Source organism: Haliotis cracherodii, unplaced genomic scaffold, assembly GCF_022045235.1.
Source record: "Haliotis cracherodii isolate W230 unplaced genomic scaffold, xgHalCrac1.p SCAF_2, whole genome shotgun sequence".
NCBI classification, from domain to species: domain Eukaryota; kingdom Metazoa; phylum Mollusca; class Gastropoda; order Lepetellida; family Haliotidae; genus Haliotis; species Haliotis cracherodii.
In genome coordinates this window covers 23,661,628-23,681,161 of record NW_027266275.1, presented here as the reverse complement: position 1 = coordinate 23,681,161, position 19,534 = coordinate 23,661,628, and the positions used below count along the sequence as shown (strand labels likewise).

The following is a 19,534-nucleotide window of genomic DNA, read 5'->3' as shown; positions in this document are numbered from 1 at the left end:
ATCGCTGACTTGGTTGATGCATGTCATATACGATGGCTTAGCTGTTAGGTGTCTCCGTACCCCAATGGCGATGTTCATAATATCAATCAGTTGTTGTAGGCGATCACAACACAACATACTTTAAGTTAAAAAAATGAAAATAGATAGTCATTGAACATTTTTTGGTCATATATTTTATTCGTACTTGGTCAAACATGTTTCCTGTCTTGCACATTATGCCAATTTTGTTCTTATTTTTGGTTTTATAGATACTTTAATAGGAATACTCCCTCAGACACTCTTGTACAACGAGCTCCTTCTCGTCAACCTAATGTAACACCAGGGAGTCTATATAAAACCTTTGTAAAATCTCCCTGGTAATACCAATTACGTCATCACATCGCGGACTGTGTCGCTGAAAGTTTATTTTCCGGACCACGTGACGACAATAAAACCAAGCACTGCACAAGATTTTGAAAGTAGTTCCTTGTGTTAGTGTTACGGTACGAGCGACACCTGGTGGCACTGTAGAGGAGCTTGTGCGAACCCGTCAGAAACGACTAACCACTGAGCTTCATAGCAATGGCGTCCGAAGAAACATGTCAACAAAGTTTGGACTTGTCAAGTCCCAAAAAGAAGGCAAAACAGACGCGTGTGTGGATGGACGGATGGTAACATGCACAACTGGAATTATATCATTAACATACCCGATTTTGTTCATTATCTAAAATATCGGTGACGGTTGTTAGGGTGGGCGTGTCGATAGTAGATGGCAGAATGTCACCACATCACGCCACTTTTATGCGCACAATGCATCACTGCTGTTAAGGTCTGTTTATTATTCTCCCAATGTGCGAGAATGGTTGCTTGAAAAACCGATTGCAACGTTGAGTTTTGTTGATGCACTGACTGAACGCCTTTTATCAGCTGATTATATCATCTCGATCTAGATCTACTACAGAATTTATGATTTTAAGATTTATCATAGCTTGGATAATTTAACTACTATGTAAGATCTTTCGAAGTTATGATACCTAAAAAAATGTCATAAAGTATTTTTTTCATTATAACATTACTGATTAATGCAAATTCGTTTTTTTAAATTTTATATATGTAAAAGATGTTACCATGTATAATCACTTAACACAGATACATTATTTTACCATGTAAATAATGTCATATCGACACCTTTTGTCTTATACAAGAAGACAAATTTAAAAAAGACCAGTGTTGCAAAAGCTGATTGACCTAAATCTTGTTTGTTAGCCAACATGTCTTGATTTGTAACAGATTACTGACATGAGAACTAGGTGCTTGCAATGTGTCAGCTTGACGGTTGTGTCTCATCTTACAACGACATTGATCATTGCTTGAGCATTCAACCTCAGCTCTGCCTGACGCTGACTACAGGCTGCTGGGATATGGCATGGATATTGCTGACCTCAGCATAAAGTACAACTAGTGGAAGAATACCATCATGACATAATTCTGTTATGAAGAAATAGCTTTGTTTTCAGCCCAGAATCTTTTGTGATTGAAACAAGAATTACTATTTTCTCGAAAAACATGTCCAAAATCCAACTAGCTTTTCCTTAAGAACATGCTATGGAATATGGAATATTTATGGTCAAGAAGTTTCCACACGATTTGAAGTAACTATATATTTTATCGCAATGTATTGGATCGTTGCCTATGTATTGAGATACGTATCGTATCGTGACCTTGCTGTTTTGTTTCACCCCTATTGATAGCAGTGTTAAGTCCATCTTGTTCACTCTCTTCTAATAATAGATTTGATATTAGAATCTAGGATACTTTAGGCAACATTCACTCATCACAACGGAACTGGGAGATGTACCAGTCATTCAGATTTGATCCTCGTCAAATTTAATGTATCACCTTGACCTTGACACCACCATCTTCATCATCTTTGATATGAATTTACTGCTCCTGTAACTGTTGTGTGAGTGAGAGACACATTATTTGAATGCCAACAATCTAACTGGTACTTATTGTATTTCAGTTTTGATATGGTTCACTTCGGCCATGCCAATGCATTGAGACAGGTAAGTTGAACTTGCTGAGTTGACCCTACCTGTTATATTCTGGGAAGGGTGGTTGGGTGGAACTTTTGTTAGAAACAGGATCTGCATGGAGACATATTTTTATCTCTGAAAGGAAGTACTTTTAGCACAATACATTTGTCAGGACATGCAGGAAATGAAACATACAATTCATTTTCAGTAAAACTTGAAAAAATTACTATAAAATGACATCAGGATATTAAATGGCTGGTACCAAATGCTCATTTTGTAACATTGAGTGAGTGAGTATGGTTTTACACCGCTTTTAGCAATATTCCAGCAATATCACAGCGGGGGACACCAGAAATGGGCTTCACACATTGCACCCATGTGGGTAATCGAGCCCGGGTCTTCGACGTGACAAGCGAACGCTGTAATCACAAGGCTACTCCACTGCCCCACATTTTGTAAGGTCAAGATGTGAAATCAGGCTGACGTAGGGATCTACTTGGAAATACATTCCACAACACTGATGGATGTGTTATGAACAGGACACCAGGTTTTGTCAGTTGGAGGATCTGTTGTCATGGTGATTGTGAACAATATATAGGGGATATTTAGAGGTGGTTGTCAATAATCACTGAAATGTGGTTAGAGTTTGTAGTTTGACTTTTAAACAATGTTTCACAAGTAAACATTCACCCTGTCATCAGAGGGGAAAGAACTAAACCGATCATTAAGTTGGCAGAATTTATCTTGGAACAAACAAACACATCAGGCAATTGTTGAATACCAAGTGATAAAGGGTATCTTCACGTGTTGATCTTATGCCATGACCACTGGCCTTGAACTTGACACCAGTAGCAATATGTGATATCACCATACTTGAGAGTGATGTTAGTCAGCTTTTTGACCCTTGGCAGAGATAGAGCATTTATCTCAGTAATAGATTAGCCTATCTTACTCCCAGTTATATAATGACACAGATTTATCTAGACTTGCTCAGAGGTCAGTATTCAGCCCCAAGTCTGCAGTATATGTCACTAAACATTACCAACTTCAAATAATAGATTATCCAGTTCATGGTTTTACTGTTATAACTAATGTCATGGCTTAAACAGATGATGATGAGGGGGAAGAGGATTAAATGCTGAAATACAGTGTTAAAATACCTCTAAATATAAGAAAATAAGATTTGATAAAAGTCCTAGTTCTAAACAAAATAATCATTTTTTCCCTATTTGCTTCATGGACACAGTATATAATCCTAGATATCTCCCTGAATAGACAAGCTGTCCACAGTGTGCAACATGGAGAGCACTGATATTGAGCCAGGGCGTCAAAAGGTTTCTTCCTGGGCTGTGTTGGTGCATCACCTTCACAGGGTTAGAAATAAACACTAGCCCTGTGGGCTAGTACAGATTTCCCAATTCCCCCATTGTTTTGACATTGCAAGGACATTTTATTTTTACCTGGGCTAGTAAAGCTTTTCAGTTCAGTTCTAACCTTGCTTTAAATATATTTCAAGGTTAGGTAAAGGTGACCAAGAGATATGTTGTGCACCTGGCGCAATGTAAATGGTAATTGTGTTCAAAATACAAAATCTAATCAAACCAGTGGGACAACATGTTGCAGTTTCTGAATGAGCAAAATCTTGTGAATAAAATATTGATGATATATCAATTCCTGTGTGAGCTAATAACGATAAAACATTTATTGATTGTGTTTCAGGCTCAGTATTTTGTATCATGTCAAGGCCACACTCGAATACTGTTATATTGCAAACACATCAGCTTGGTTAGATTGGAATAGCGATACATTCATTTTGTTTTGTATAATATTGTCTGTTGAACGGGGCAAAAATAGATGCTGTGATTTTGATTAAATTTGGTATATGTGAAGTTAGTGCTAGTAGTGGGGTTCAACATATTCTTCTCTAGATATTATAACTAGGCATGTCAAGATTCACTGATTGTACCGATGCATCAGTAGATAATTCTCATGATATGATACGAGATACATGTAAATTATATCAATATGAAATTTTATTGAAATCGGTATCCATTTTTTCGCGTATAGATTGATTTTTCTTTTCGAATCGAAATGTCATCATATTTTCTGAATTTGACACATACAAAAACTTGTTAGTTTCTGACACTTGTTTGAACAAACAGATTCAACTTTTTCTAAGTATTATTATTGTACAAAATAATCCATTGATAGTGGTTGGAACTCATAATTGTGAATGTGATATGTAATTAAAATGTTTGCTGCTAAATTTACGCATAAAAGGTTGGTATTGCTGTATCGAGATACGTATCGTATCTTGACCTCAAAATCAAGATATGTATCGTATGGTGAGGTACCTGTATCGTGACACCCCAAATTATAACCTTTCAACCAGCCCTTAAATTCTCCCTCGCAATGCATATTTTGCTCTGAGGGAGCTAAACTTTGGCATGTAAGTTTTCTCCTTATAATGCCATCATATTTTGTTTGTTGGTGGCCCAGTGGTCTAAGGTGCCACAATTGGCCCTGCAGAGTTGCATCCCTTGGGCATGCCAGAAACCTATGGTTGTGGGTTTGAATCCTGGTTTGTCCTGATTTTTTTTTCTAGGTTTTATCAGCACCATACCCATGCTCGTGTGTTTCACCAAAGTGGTAAATGTTTGAGACCTGCATCAGTTTGGGTTTCCTACCACATCAAGCTGACATGTCGTGTTAATACTGTTTAAAGCGGCATTAAACCCAACTCACTCACTCTCTACTGTACAACTTCTTTTTTGTGTTTTATTTTTTCCCACTGAACTAATTAAACCATGCCAATATGAATTTGAGGTACACAAAACAAATTGTTTTATTTTGACTGTCCAAGGCTAAATGGTTAAATATTGAAAGTGTGTATTAAGGCCTTGTGAAGGCATTGTGTGGAAATAACTTTTCGTTAGTTAATATTAAGAATTTGTTTTTTGCATTTTTTGTAAATATGTATGTTTTTAGGTTTCTTGTCTATACAAATAGATAGGACAGGCAAAAAAACCTTATGTTTACTTTGCCACCTGCAATATTTTAAATTTTGACCTTGTTATGACATTTGTAGTTTGACTATGTTCTTAAATTCTCTCAAGCATATTGGACACTTAAAACATTAATATCATATTTTGTTCAAATCAGTAAAAATTTTATGTTATTTTTTAAAACCTCAATATTAATCCAAAAAATAATTGACCATCAATGCAGACAGCATCTTTTGTTAGGTAGCAATCTCTGTTGACATTAGAACTGTGAAGATTCCAGGGTAGAATAGGTCTTCAGCAACCCATGCTTGCCATAAAAGGTGACTATGCTTGTCGTAAAAGGCGACTAACGGGATCAGGTGGTCAGACTCGCTGACTTGGTTGATGCATGTCATCGATCCCAATCACGTAGATCGATGCTCATCGATAATCACTGGATAGTCTGGTCCAGACTCGATTATTTACAGACCGCCGTCATACAGCTGGAATATTGCTGAATGCGGCATTAAACAACAAACCAATCTGTTGACATTAAAATTAATGTCCCCATATCAAGGGGAGCCTCAATGCTGTGGCACTATTGGTTTTTATTGGATTGAAAACAAAGCTGTAGCTGTATTTTTTAATGTTTATTACAATATTTACTCTTTAATCCCCAGGGCAAGCAGTTCGGAGATGTGTTAATGGTTGGCGTTCACTCTGATGGTATGTACCTAGTATATGTTTGATGTGTGGTGGGATGTTCTGATGGCCAAAACAAATGGTGAAACGAAATGGTACCTTGATACGTTCTTGAAGATTTCTAATCATATGGGTATTTGTTTCAGAGGAGATTGCCAAACACAAAGGTCCCCCTGTGTTTAATGAACAGGAAAGGTACAAGATTGTGCGGGGCATCAAGTGGGTGGATGAGGTAAGTGGATGAGTTTTTTCCCCCTAATTACAACTAAGTATGTCAGCCATGTTTTGATCAACATCTCTTCGTGAAACTTGGACCAAGTGTTCCAGTCATACTTTTAGTTTTAGTTTATTAATTTCATTTCTTTGTTTTTAAACGGAAACAAAACATCAGTTCCTAGTTGTTTGCAGAGTCCTACTGATCTTGACAGGATTAGACATTAACACAAGTCTGCCAGTCGGCAAATGTGAAAACAACTTGAAATGACTGAACGCCAGGCACTTGAATTTTCTGAAATTTAGTTCTGTGTCAGAAACCACGTCACTGAGGTGATAGAATATTGAATTTAGCTTGTTGTGTCCACCTATGCTTGAGAATATGTTCATGAAACTTTGCAGACATCAATAAAAGCATTCAGTTAGTTATTCCTGGAGTTTTCAAGGAACCACAAGAAAGCGTTACTTGCATGGTCAGCTTCATTTCTAGACCGAATGGCAGTGCTTCTTAAAGACCATTGTTCTGTTTGTTTGTTGTTTAACGCCGCACTCAGCCATATTTCAGCTATATGACGGCGGTCTGTAAATAATCGAGTCTGGACCAGACAATCCAGTGATTGACATCATGAGCATCGATCCACGCAATTGGGATACAATGACATGAATCAACCGAGTCAGCGAGTCTGACCACCCGATCCCATTAGACGCCTCTTTCGACAAGCATAGTCTTATTTTACGGAAAGCATGGGTTGCTGAAAACCTATTCTACCCCGAATCTTCACGGGTCAGACCATTGTAAGATCCAAATATGTATTTGTATGAATATTGTGATGTTGATGACTTTCAGGTTATTGAGAACGCCCCCTATGTGACCACGCTAGAGACACTGAGTGAATACGACTGTGACTTCTGTGTTCATGGAGGTGAGAGAAACTCAAGCCCTCGGAGGATGTGAGACACCTGACACACCTACATTCATTGTTTTGAATTATGACAACATATTAATGATATAGGCACACTTTGAATATCCAATACTTTTATCTCGCCCAAGCGATATCTATCTGAAAGTATGTTGGGTACAAATATATGGTAAAATGAGTGCCTAACGTTTCTGTGCTGTAATCCCTCCTCATGTCATGTTTTTGCAAATGATATACTGTAAATCTTGAAAATAATGCGGCGGTGAATTAAATGCGAAAAATGCGAGTGGGCATTGTTCGCATTAATGAAACTTCGCATTTATATCTCCAAAATGACTATCAACAATAAGACTTTGGATAGCGCACACTTTGAATAGCGGAAATAGCAACTTGAATATCAAGAGTTCTACCCACTCGTGTCAAACTAGGCATCATAGACCACTGTTTGACTGGATTAGGGTCAGGATTCGTATCATTCCACTGGAGATGGGGTGGGGGGAGTCGCATTGATTTTGAGTCGCATTTTTGGCTAGGGGTCAGCAGTCGTATTAATTTGGAGACGTATTAATTTCAAGATTTATAGTATTCACACCTGTGTAATAATGTTTGTAGATGAGATATTCATGAGATATCACACCTTATAAAAATAAGACCGCCCCCGTGGTCTAGTGGTAGAGCATATGCCAGGTAAGCGGAAAGTCCGGGATTCGATCCCCGGCAGTGTCATACCAAAAGATGTTAAAACATGGTAATTGTGGTTACACTGTCTGGCGCTCGGCACTAAGGGGCTAAAACATGGACTGGTTGTTCGGAGACTGTGTACTGTGTCTGAGTGGGGTATTCATGTTAAACTGCGGCATGGTATCTAAGTTGGGTAGCGCTATAAATCGGGACACACACACACACACACACACACACACACACACATTCATTGATGGGTGAACAGAGGCATATTTTGTACAAAGTCAGCTGCCCTCGGAGAAAACATGTGCTTAAGTGTGGGGCATGGCTGAGCCCCAAGAAACTCCCATGAGCCAAGCTTCCAAACACAGTCACCCACCCAACAACTCTGTGTGAACAATGTCACTTAACTTGACCAGATTTGTGACCTGTGTGTTGTACACAGGAACATATGCCATCACGGATTAAGTCATCCCATGTGATGTATTTGCAGATGATATCACCACAACAGCAGATGGCGAGGACACATATCAACTCGTCAAGGATGCCAAGAAATACAAGTAAATCAAAATATCTACAATTATTACATTGCTGTATCAAAAGTAAATCTTTAAACTGTTCCTATCTTACACTTTGCATTTCTTCCTTCTTCTTTTGTTCTAATGTGGACACATGCTTGAACGAAGTTTCCAGCTTCTAGAAATAAATCACCCGAACACATCCCTGCGTCATTATGGTCACCACCCAAACAAATGGGTCACTCACTGTAATCCTGTGCATAGCGACTTGATGCATGTCATTGTATCTCAATTGCGTGGATCAATGCTCATGGTATTAATGTCTGGATTGCCTGTACAGACCACCGTCATACAGCTGGAATATTGCTGAGTGTGGCGTTAAACAACTAACAAACAAACAAAACAAACATAGGATCAAAAGAAGAAGAAAGAAATGCATAGTGTGAGATAGGATAATTATATGCATATACAATTTAATGTAAAATTTACAATTTTAATTAATTTTGATTGATTACAAACTAGAAACCTAAGCAAAATGGTAATATTCAGCTGTATCAAATTGCAATAAAATCATGCTTTGTCACATTACAGAGAGTGCAAGCGAACAGAAGGAGTTTCAACCACAGACCTGGTTGGAAGGTAGGGATGTTTTGTCATAAATTATGGATTTTGTCATAGAGTAATTTACAATCATGAGAACCACGGGAATGGATCCAGGGGTTAATATAGGTGTATCGAAATGCAAGCCCTCGAGAGGTAGAGGGTGGCAGCCACAGTGTCCATTCAAAACCTATTCCTGAATCTTTCTTGATGATGATGTTGAGATTTTACGAGTGCTTCCGGTGAATCCAGTTTCACACTCAAATCTGAGGTGTCTGTCTTCAGTTGTTTCCCTTAGCTGTAGGGATCAGAGTGGTCAGTAGTTCAAAACCCAGATTGGTCCCAGTTATGATCCTTTGAGAGTAGCACCATGCTAACTCACCTGAGTTGTAAGTATCCTGAGATAGAACGTGACTTGAATTAGATAGGCATTACTTAGAAATTGACGGATGACCAAGTTCATGCAATTTATGGATGACAACTTCTTTAATTACTGTAAAGGCGACGTTTCAGTATAGATCGATCTACTGTTGTCAAGCAGGTCTGAATGATGGACATGGTACAAAATATATATATGATGCGAGACGAGTGACTGGTAGCTGCATATTACAATATTCGTAAGATGAACTTGCTTATCAATAAACAATTAATGCTTTAAATAAAGAAAACAGGATAAATCACATGCTTAGATTACCTCAATCTTATTAAAATCAGATCCAAGTTCTCGCTATGGACGAGGACATCCCATTACAGGACAACCTTTTGCGAACTATGACCTACCAATGACATGACCAACAGGAAGTTGATGTTACCCACTTAAGCTTTGGGTACCAGCTTCAAAGTTGCGACTTCCATTCCAGACTATGCTTTTTAAAGTATTTTGAATAAGTCATACAGTCCGTAACAGTTGTTTTGTGTTAAAATTTAGAGGTTGAATGATTAGAAAAAATATTCCGCCAACAATGTAACATAACAATATGAATATGTATTTTATGTTTTTTATTACGTGTTTGAATCCTTATCTATCGTGTAGTTGTCTGATTTTCAATCACGAACGTTGATACTACTAAAGTTTGTTTATCCGACATACTCGTTAATCCGACATAATCATATGCAACCATCGATGTCGGATTCAATCATGAAAGTTGATACTACTAAAGTTTGTTTATCCGACATACTCGTTAATCCGACATAATCATATGCAACCATCGATGTCGGATTAACGGGACTTGACTGTAGTTGGTGGAGGATTAACAGTAACAATTGCATGCTTTAGGGGGATTAACATAATGACAACATAAAGATTATACTGTAACAACATGATAGACAGAAGTGGACACAAATAAACAGGAAGCCAGTTAATCAGGATTAAGTATACATGGGTGTGGTGATTATTGCTTAATGAGTTCATAGCAGGCAGATGGGATGAAATAGCCTTGATCTCTGTTGATTGATGGCTTGTGGCGGCTAATGTGGACTGCTTCTGTTAGTTTTCTTTTAGTGAAGTCATGGAGGTTGTTAGAGAGGTTTTAAACGTTTTCCCAGTTGATGTTTTGATTGGGGCAGTTGCTGATATGAGATAGCTGTTTTTCTGTCTGATTTAATGTTAAAGTTTTGTGCTCCAAGCAGTGTTAAACCAAACTCACTCACTCACCCATCAGTCTTGCTAATGTTGTTTGAAGCTAGTTGTTGATGCAGTGTGAACAGTATTTGACTCGGCTATGTTTGTGTTACAGGATGTTGTTGGTAACAAAGACCCACCATCAGCCAGACGAAGGAGAGGCCGTGGCATCCACCCATGTTGGGACAATCAGCTCTGTGAGTAGCACGACTCTGTGAACTGTTGGGGAGGGGATCCGATCCTGCAGCTTGCTCTGTATGTGTCATGTGTGCTTGACAGGCGTCATCTTCCTGAGGCGAGCGAGTTAACTGACTATAAAAGTTCAGTTTCCACCCTTGCTGAACTAGGCTGGTATTATTGAGTACATTTTGGCTGGACTAACGAATCTATGCATAGTCCAATTAAAATCACACTCCGAAATCGAAATCCGGTTCGTAAATTGTCAAGTAGATTTTGCTCGATTGCAGGATTTGCAAAGCATGTGCACCGCTAACTCATTGTCAACAGATATTTTCTAAATGTTTTCATGTTAGATAATCAAGGTGCTCACATGATTTGATGCACTTCGCGATGTAAGACTCGTTCTTGACATGACCTGTAATGGGATGTCCTGATTTTTGTTAAGCGGTAGTTGTAACTAAGATCTGATTTTTATGACATAAGTGGGGGTTGTGGTGGTGGAAGCGGCTTATTAAAACGATACACAATAAGTTTGTTTTCAGAGATCAAGTGGCAGTGAACAAACTAAGTTCAAATGTTGATGACTCTAAAATGTTTCGATAATACTGAATTCGACGTAATAAGCGCCCCGCTCTAATAAGCACCCATGCCGATATTTGCTAATATATTTTTTAGTGAACAATCCCAATAAGCACCCATTCTGATTGATCAATGTACACAAAACTTATTTTCATTTGCATAAAATACGCACTCATGTGTTATATGCACCCTTAATTTTGGGCAATTAAATTCTGGAAAAATATATCTGTCGTACATAAACATTTCAGGCTGTCAGCATAAACCACGAAATTTATATTCTAATAAGAGCCCCCTATTTCTAATTTTGAGAGCGGACTGGGTGCTCATTGCGTCGAATACGGTAGTTCCAATGAGTGCTATTATATTCCCTTTCCATGATACTGTTTTCTTTGATAAACACAAGAAAATTCTACTGCGAAAGGTTGCTCCCTGACGTTTCCGGGCTGCTTTTTGCCTCTCCAGGTGACGAAGGGCAAGAAGTTGCCCTGAAGTGTTGTGTATGTAAAATGAACAAGTCATTATCATACTCCTTGTTATGATTGAAGTCAGGTAAAAAACAGGCGTTCAGTAAGGGGAGATCAGCTGTCAGCTGTGCCATGCAGCTTCAGTTGTTTCCTTGTGAGTGACGACAGGAGTCATGTGACATGTCCTGTGATTGCCACAACAAAATGAACAGAAACCCAGACCTGTATACAATGTTCTTGCTCACAACACCATACCTTGACTTACTGTACTGGTCATAGGATGTAGTACGGTTCTGTATTTTACCTGTAGTTTTGCAGTGTTATGAAATAATTGTTTCATTGTTTTTATGTATGTATTGCTAGGATAGTGCCAGTGTAAGTATTATGATATACTGGCGTCTGCTGCACGGCTAGTTGAGGGGGTTTGCAGGGTCTATTGTTTATTTATTAAGTATTTCAAAAAGGAGAAACAATATTTTAGCTACCACTTGAACTGGTGGGTCACGGAAGGGTATATAAAAGCTTCTCTTCTGTTGTTAAATTCCCAACGTCCCTGAGGCTGACACTTTGTACCAACAATATCCCAACACCGGTAGCATTTTCCCCAATGAAGGCATATTATTTTTTTAAGCTGGTTTATGTTACCGACCTACAAAAAAAACTGAAATTACTGACGAGAGAGAGATTTTTGACAATGTTTTTGGGTTCTACTCTGATTCACAATTAGGTGAAATAGACAACAAAACAAGATTTTATCACTGCCGTTATTAAGAAATGGTGAACAATATGTATAAAAATCTTTATTTGAACAAAAAACGTGATAAGTTTTTTTTCGGTATTGTTTTGCAATCATACTTCCATGATGATGTGACCTATCAGATTGTTTTATATTCATTAGGCGCAGTACTAATCTGGAAGTTGGAAATTGTTTCAATTTTCTTTCTTTGAAATGTAAACCAACTATATAAAAGGTCTTTATAGTAACTTTGAATGTATGGAGTAATCTGTGATATTGTATAACCTAGGGTTCTTTCTGAATTGTGATCTTGCCCCTGGTGAAAACTTTGAACTGTCTGTACCCTCTTGCATCGAGTAATACCAAGTTTTCCGCATTTTTAACTGAAACATTTGAAGGTCTACCAAATTGAAACGATGGATGATTAAAAGATGCCTCAGTCTCATTTTGCGACTGCTATTTGTTTGGGGCGCACCCTGCACACCCTCAATGCTTTCAGTACTTTTGAACTCTGCTCAGGCACAACAACATCATGTACCCTCACTATACTGACATGAGATTTATATATTCAATCCTTTGCTGTGTCTCATATATATCTTTATGTTAATCCTAGGGCTGGCTATTGATTCAGATCATAGAGATTGATAATCGTTAACTAAATATCGATCAATTATCGATAAATACTGGTATCGGAGAAGTATCTTTGAGCAAGCACGCAAAAAGAATTCCTAAAGAATCAACATATTTCACTCAACTGGTGAGTGGTAGCAAGTTTATTCATGGATTACTGGGTGGACATTTGAGATATAACTTTCCATCTTCAGCAATTAACATTATTGACAATAACAAATCTGTTTTGATAAATCTAAAATTTATTTCATCACAATAGTTTAAGTAAGGTATTATCGATGACACAATTTTCATATCGATAATTGTAAATATTTTTTCTCATCGATGATAATTCTGATTATCAATCTTTTTTGCCAGCCTTAGTTACTCCTGTAGTCAAGTGTGTCTTTCAGAAACTAAACTGCCGTCATTGTTATCACCTCATGACAACAACCTTCACTACAGAGTCAGGACTCATCTCCGATTCATCAATCTGTCAGAATCATTCAGCATTTTGTTTTTTGTTCCTTGTTTACAAACAAGGTTTATATTCCTGGATGCCCAATCTTGAACTTGATCGAACAAATTTCAAATTTATCTGGTGAATAGACATTAACTATTTTCACAATTCACTAAGCAGGAAAAAGACATGTATCTAAACAACAAACCTTCTCTGAATGTATGTGTGAGCATGTTTTGGGTATGGTGGAAGATTCTTGTAATGTCTGTGTTCACACTGGGGGCAGTGAGGCTACCATTAGGGAGTCAATGGTGTCTCATGCCGGATGGCACTTGGGTGATCGCTGTGGGAAGGGAAATAACTCATGACTTTTCAGGAAAAGATAACTCCAAGAAGTAATCGGTACATTTTTTCATGTTTGATATTTTACCCTTCCCTACATGTAACAACCATTTAATGCACAACTGGTAAACAGATAATATGTAATGAACTTAAACTGGTGCATCTTCACGAGGCAAGGGAGTTTACTGACTGTAAAATTCCAGTTTCCACCCTTGCTGAAACTAGACTGGAACAGTGGAGTTATGTTTTTGCTGGACTAACGAAATCAAAATTGCATAACGAAACCGACATCTGGTTTGTAAACTACTCTGCAGATTTCGCTTGTTTGCAGGATTTGCATGTGTACCACCAACTCAGTGTCAACAGATATTTTCAAATCTTTTCATGTTTTTTATTAAGGTGCTCACCTGATTTGATGGCATTTGTAAAGTAAAACCTCTATTATTTCGATATAGATTTTGATTATCGATCAGATTGTCTTGACTGAGCGCCACCATTTTGTTTGAACAAATACAACTGATATGAGAGGTGGAATCTGATTGGTTAATAGGAGGGACATAGAAGGGACATAACTCACACAATAGTCACTGGTGGTGCTATGCTTCGGCAAGAGTGGAAACAGGACTTTCACAGTCAGAAAACTCCCTTGACTCGGAAAGATGTAATTAGTGCCACAAACAAGATGCTGAGACGAGTAGTGTAGTGGATATAGTGTTATTACCTACACTTGCCCTGGGATTGATTCTCGCTTTGGGTTCAGTTTGGGAAGTCCCTCCTAGGTGTCCCCATAGTCTGTCTTACAGTCTCTGAACCATATCAATTTCCCTTCCGCCCAGCACTAACTGTAATGGTATAGACTTAATGAAGCAAGTCTAGAATTTCAACAACTTCTCCCATCTCATTGGGGCTCCTTTTCATTTTAAATGTTGTTGCTTGTTTATATCAGAGTAGTATATTTTCAGAGACTAAGCATTAGACTAGGGTCCCCACTGCAACACTTATTCACTCGGTCATAATCATCATTAATGTTTCTGAAAGTTATAAGAATTTGTACATATTTTTGACAATCGATTGTAGCTTCTATTTAAATTATGATTCTCACAAAGAATATTCATTTTATATCAAATAAACAGATTGTCTTTCTTTCAAATCATTTGCTTTTCAAGCCATCTAAATCTTGAAATATTACTTTTCAGACTCATCTTATAAATGTTAACAAGATTAATTATGGTACATTTTAACCCACATGTTTCAGAAATCATTTAACAAAATCGTAATCATCAGTATTGTAATAAGTTCAGTTGTAGATATCATCCCTCTTTTAAATCATCCTGACTATGTCCTTATATTAACTCGTAGATTCAGCTTGAATTAGCCTAAAGCCTCCCAATGAGCTTCTTTTTTTGGGAAAAAAATCCTTTTAATATTTTTAGTGAAGTAATCAACAGACGTATTCGGTTGCTTGAATTAAACTGCACAATTTTATAAAATCTTAACGCTGCATATTTCCCTGGTTACACAAACAGCAAACATAGTGAAACTGTTTAATCCATCAACAGTGAAGTGTATATTCAAAAGAAAGTGAATAATAATATCAATGCTCCTGATATTAACTGTAACAAGTAACAGAAACTATCTGCACACAGTACCAGTAATCCTGATATATACTGTAAGATGTGAACAGAACCTTTTCGTGCTTATTATTGATTAAATGAAGACCATGTTTAACATACATAAAAACTGATAAGTAAATGTGTCATTTTTACAATCAGATTTATTCATCATTTCACCAGATTGCGCAGTTTTCAAACAAATTTCAAACAAATTTCCAATGCATTCTGGGTGCTTGTATTATGATGGTGTATTTTCCTCACTCCCAGGATTCCTCATCTCACAGTCCATGGACCGGAGTGTCCCAGTTCCTCCCCACCTCCAGGAAGATCATTCAGTTCGCTGGGGGCAAGGAACCTGCCCCTGGGGATAAGATTGTCTATGTAGCTGGAGCCTATGATCTCTTCCGTATCCTGTGTCGAGTTGACAGAGTTAATGTTTAATGCTGCAGGTGTTGGTGGCCTGTAAATAAATAAGTCTGGACCAGACAATCTAGTGATTGATATTGTGAACAACAATCCACACCGTCGGGGGAACAAAGACATGATATCAACCAAGTCACAGAGCATGAACAATCGATCCATTTGATCGTCTCTCAAAAAACATATTGTGCCCGAAAATCTTGAAGAAAGTAATTATGCTTCAGAATGTAAAAGAATTTGTCTGCCACTAGGCGACTATACTTTTCATAAGAGGCGACAAACTGGATTTGGTGGCCAGGCTCTGTGACTTGGTTGATGCAGATCATTTTATCCCAATAACGTGGATCGATGCTCATGATGTCAATCACTGGATTATCCGGCCCAGGCTCGATTATTTACAGACCACTGTTATATAGCTGGAATATTGCCGAGGGTGGCGAAACAAACAAACAAACAAACACAGTGGCTACATGAAACAACCTGCATCACTTCACATTCCAGGCTGGAATGAATATGAATATAGTCGTGATCCATTCATATAATTTTCACTGCTGTTTTGCCTTTCATGCCCAGTGAAATCAGTTTCGTAGGCTACTTGAGATGGATTATTATCTGGCGTTGATGTTTTATATTTATCATAAGATTGAGAAATTAGATCAAGTTGGGCTGTATACCTTTGAAATGAGGCCTTTGCATGTCACTGAGAATTTGAATACTACGAACAAGATTATAATGGAATTTGAACTCTACCACAAACAAAATATATTCATCCATAACAAAAATTACATTTTATTAAAAAGTCATTGTGTTTTGTGGTAAGAGAGAAAGAGGGTAAGTTATTATGATATGTTCAATGACAATATGAGCCATAGTTGTTTTTGTCCTTGACGACCTTGAAGATGTCGGCCATCTTGATTTCCTAGAGAAAGCTGCTGCAGAAGGCAACTTCGTGATTGTGGGACTCCACACAGACCCTGTGAGTGTAATGCTTCAAAATAAACACAGCTGTATACATTGACAGCTCCAGGTGAAGTAGGTGACTGTTGAGCAATACAAGACACAAACGTTCTTCTTTTCAGAAAACATCCTACTGATTATGATGTAATTTCAACCGTTTTAATCAACATATTTCCATGAATGTTAAATTCAAGATGTGTTTATTGAAACTTTGCTGGAACTATTTTTAATTCTTTAATAGTGAAGTGTATATTCAAAAGAACATGGATATAACACCAGTGCTCCTGATATTACTATAAGTTGTTACAGAATATATCTGCAGACAGTACCAACAATCCTGATATTTATTGTAAGATGTGACAGAGCCTTGTCATCCTTATTATTGATTTAATGAAGACCATGTTTAACATTCATAAAACATGTGATTTGTAAATCATAACTATTCATCATTTAGCCAAATTATGTCAGTTTTCGAACAGAAATTTCCAATGCATTATGGGTGTTTTATGATGATGATGTATATTAATTCACATATCTCTGCGAGTGTTTGATTGAAGTGTGTTGCAATGTTGCAGATAGTGAACAGATACAAGGGGTCCAACTACCCGATAATGAACCTACATGAGAGGACTCTCAGTGTCCTGGCTTGCAAGGTGAGGCACTCTACCAGCAATACAAAACACAGCTGTTTCAGTCATAATGAGGGGCGGGGCAGTGGGGTAGTCTAGTGGTCAAAGCGTTCGCTCATCACACCGGGGACCCAGGTTCGATTCCAACATGGGTACAATGTGTGAAGCCCATTTCTAGTATTCCCCGCCGTGCCTGTTAAGATAGGGTTAGGTAATGTATTCTGATTTTGATGTGGATACATTTCAGTACACAGAAAGGTACCTGGGTTAAATATATGTGGTACCCTACTTGACAACAACCCTTACAGTGTTACTACTTGCTCTGGTGATTGGTCAATGTGTCAGAGATTGTGATAGGGTCATTGTGTGCTTCCACCGACAAATGATAGGTCACTGTCTCAGTTCCCCGTGAAGATTCAGGTTAGAATAGGTCTTCAGCAACCTTTCACTCGCAGTAAGAGGCGACTATGCTTGTCGTAAGAGGTGACTAATGGGTTTGGGTGGTCCGGCTCGTTGACTTGGTTGATGCATGTCATTGTATTCTAATTGCATAGATCAATGCTCATGATGTCAAATACTGGATTGTCTGATCCAGACTTGATTGTTTTCAGACCCCTGTCAAATAGATGGAATATTGCTGAGTGCGGTGTAAAACAACACCCAAATGATGTTTCAGTACGTGTTGGAAGTTGTGATTGGGGCACCTACACTGTCACTGACATATGATTGGTGCATGTTTCAGTACGTGTCGGAGGTTGTGATAGGAGCACCCTATGCTGTCAATGACATATGATTGGTGCATGTTTCAGTACGTGTCGGAGGTTGTGATAGGAGCACCCTATGCTGTCACTGACATATGATTGGTGCATGTTTCAGTACGTGTCGGAGGTTGTGATAGGAGCACCCTATGCAGTCACCAAGGATCTCATGAATCACTTCAAGGTAAGTTCTGTCAACATTAACATCTTGAAGTTTTGATAATCTCCAGGCAACCTGTAGCCTCAACTGCATCAGCATCACACTGTGCGGAGCTGCACCCTTTAGTTGCTGGGATCTGCTGTTTGTGGGTTCAAATCCTAGATTTGCCCAACTGAAGATTCTAGGTGTCTCAGCACCATTTATGAAGCACCATGTGAGGTGAGGTGAAATAGGGTTTAACACTGCGTCCAATTTTTTTGCACTTGCAAAGTGACGTGCATGGACAAGTCTAGCTGCACTAGAACAATCCAGAAGATTCTACATTACTCTTGACCACCAAGAATCTCAGGGCTCCATATCAAAGCTGTATCAGTGTATGTATGGATGGAAATATGCACCTGGGATGATTTAGAAAACATATCAGATACGCATCACAGCATATATGAACGGTCTAAGATTCTTTTGTGGACGTAGTTCTCCAGATAATATTCTGATTTCATGCAGCATCTTAATTGAAAACTTTGATCGCGTTACATTGGACTTCCCCTTTTTATTTTTACTGTGTGGGAAATCCCTGTTGCTAGGGAAACAGCATTCTGCAGTGAATCCCCTCTGCAAAATCTCTTTGGTAAAGAATCGTCACCTGTATTTGAACATGGTGACTCAGAAATCAATCACAAGTTTTTTTCCGAAACAAGACTTTGTGACTCCTGAACAACCAAGTGATCAAATTGCGGCACAAATATTAAATGAACCACTTACTAGTGTCACTCATTTCTCATGTTGTAGTCACACAGGTGGTTCCAAACTTCAAAGTACGACGTGATATGACCCTAGGGCACATACGATTTTTATGAACCCCGATATGTTTGCCCTCGTAGGTAATAATTAATTGTATGTTATATATTATAACTATTTACTGCCTGTGTGACCAAGTTTTGCCTTGATTCCAGGTGGACATGGTGTGCCACGGTATGACGCCAATCATGCCAGACATCGATGGATCTGATCCCTTTGCAGTAAGTGATATTTCCTTCTGACTTGGGGGCACGGGTGGCCCAGTCGTCTGAGGCGCCGGGATTCGCTGTGCAGAGTTGCATCCCTTCGGCACGCCAGAAACCTATGATTGTGGGTTCGAATCCCGGTTTGCCCCTATTGTGTTTCTAGGTTTGTCAGCACCATTCCTCCCACATTAAGCTGACACGCCGCGATGTAACTGAAATAATGTTCAAAGCGGCGTTAAACCCAATTCACTCACTCACTCAACCAATAACCGAAAAGGGCACATAATTTACTGTACAGAGTTGCATCCCTTAGGCATGCCAGAAACCTATGATCCTGTGTTTGAATCCCGGTTTGCCCTGATTGTGTTT

At 38.4% G+C, this 19,534-nt stretch overlaps 1 protein-coding gene across 1 annotated transcript in view; it reads left to right on the top strand.

The window, feature by feature from the left end:
• Positions 1-515: 515 nt before the first annotated feature.
• Positions 516-19,534, top strand: part of LOC139467768 (ethanolamine-phosphate cytidylyltransferase-like) — a 30,466-nt gene continuing 11,447 nt past the window's right edge. The window contains exons 1-13 of the mRNA XM_071249274.1: positions 516-650; positions 2,003-2,045; positions 5,680-5,725; positions 5,848-5,933; positions 6,762-6,837; positions 8,009-8,075; positions 8,625-8,672; positions 10,370-10,451; positions 15,505-15,643; positions 16,557-16,633; positions 17,190-17,267; positions 18,120-18,185; positions 19,115-19,180. Coding sequence (XP_071105375.1) covers positions 562-650; positions 2,003-2,045; positions 5,680-5,725; positions 5,848-5,933; positions 6,762-6,837; positions 8,009-8,075; positions 8,625-8,672; positions 10,370-10,451; positions 15,505-15,643; positions 16,557-16,633; positions 17,190-17,267; positions 18,120-18,185; positions 19,115-19,180 — 963 coding nt within the window. The 5' untranslated portion in view covers positions 516-561. The remainder of the gene's footprint in view (positions 651-2,002; positions 2,046-5,679; positions 5,726-5,847; positions 5,934-6,761; positions 6,838-8,008; positions 8,076-8,624; positions 8,673-10,369; positions 10,452-15,504; positions 15,644-16,556; positions 16,634-17,189; positions 17,268-18,119; positions 18,186-19,114; positions 19,181-19,534) is intronic.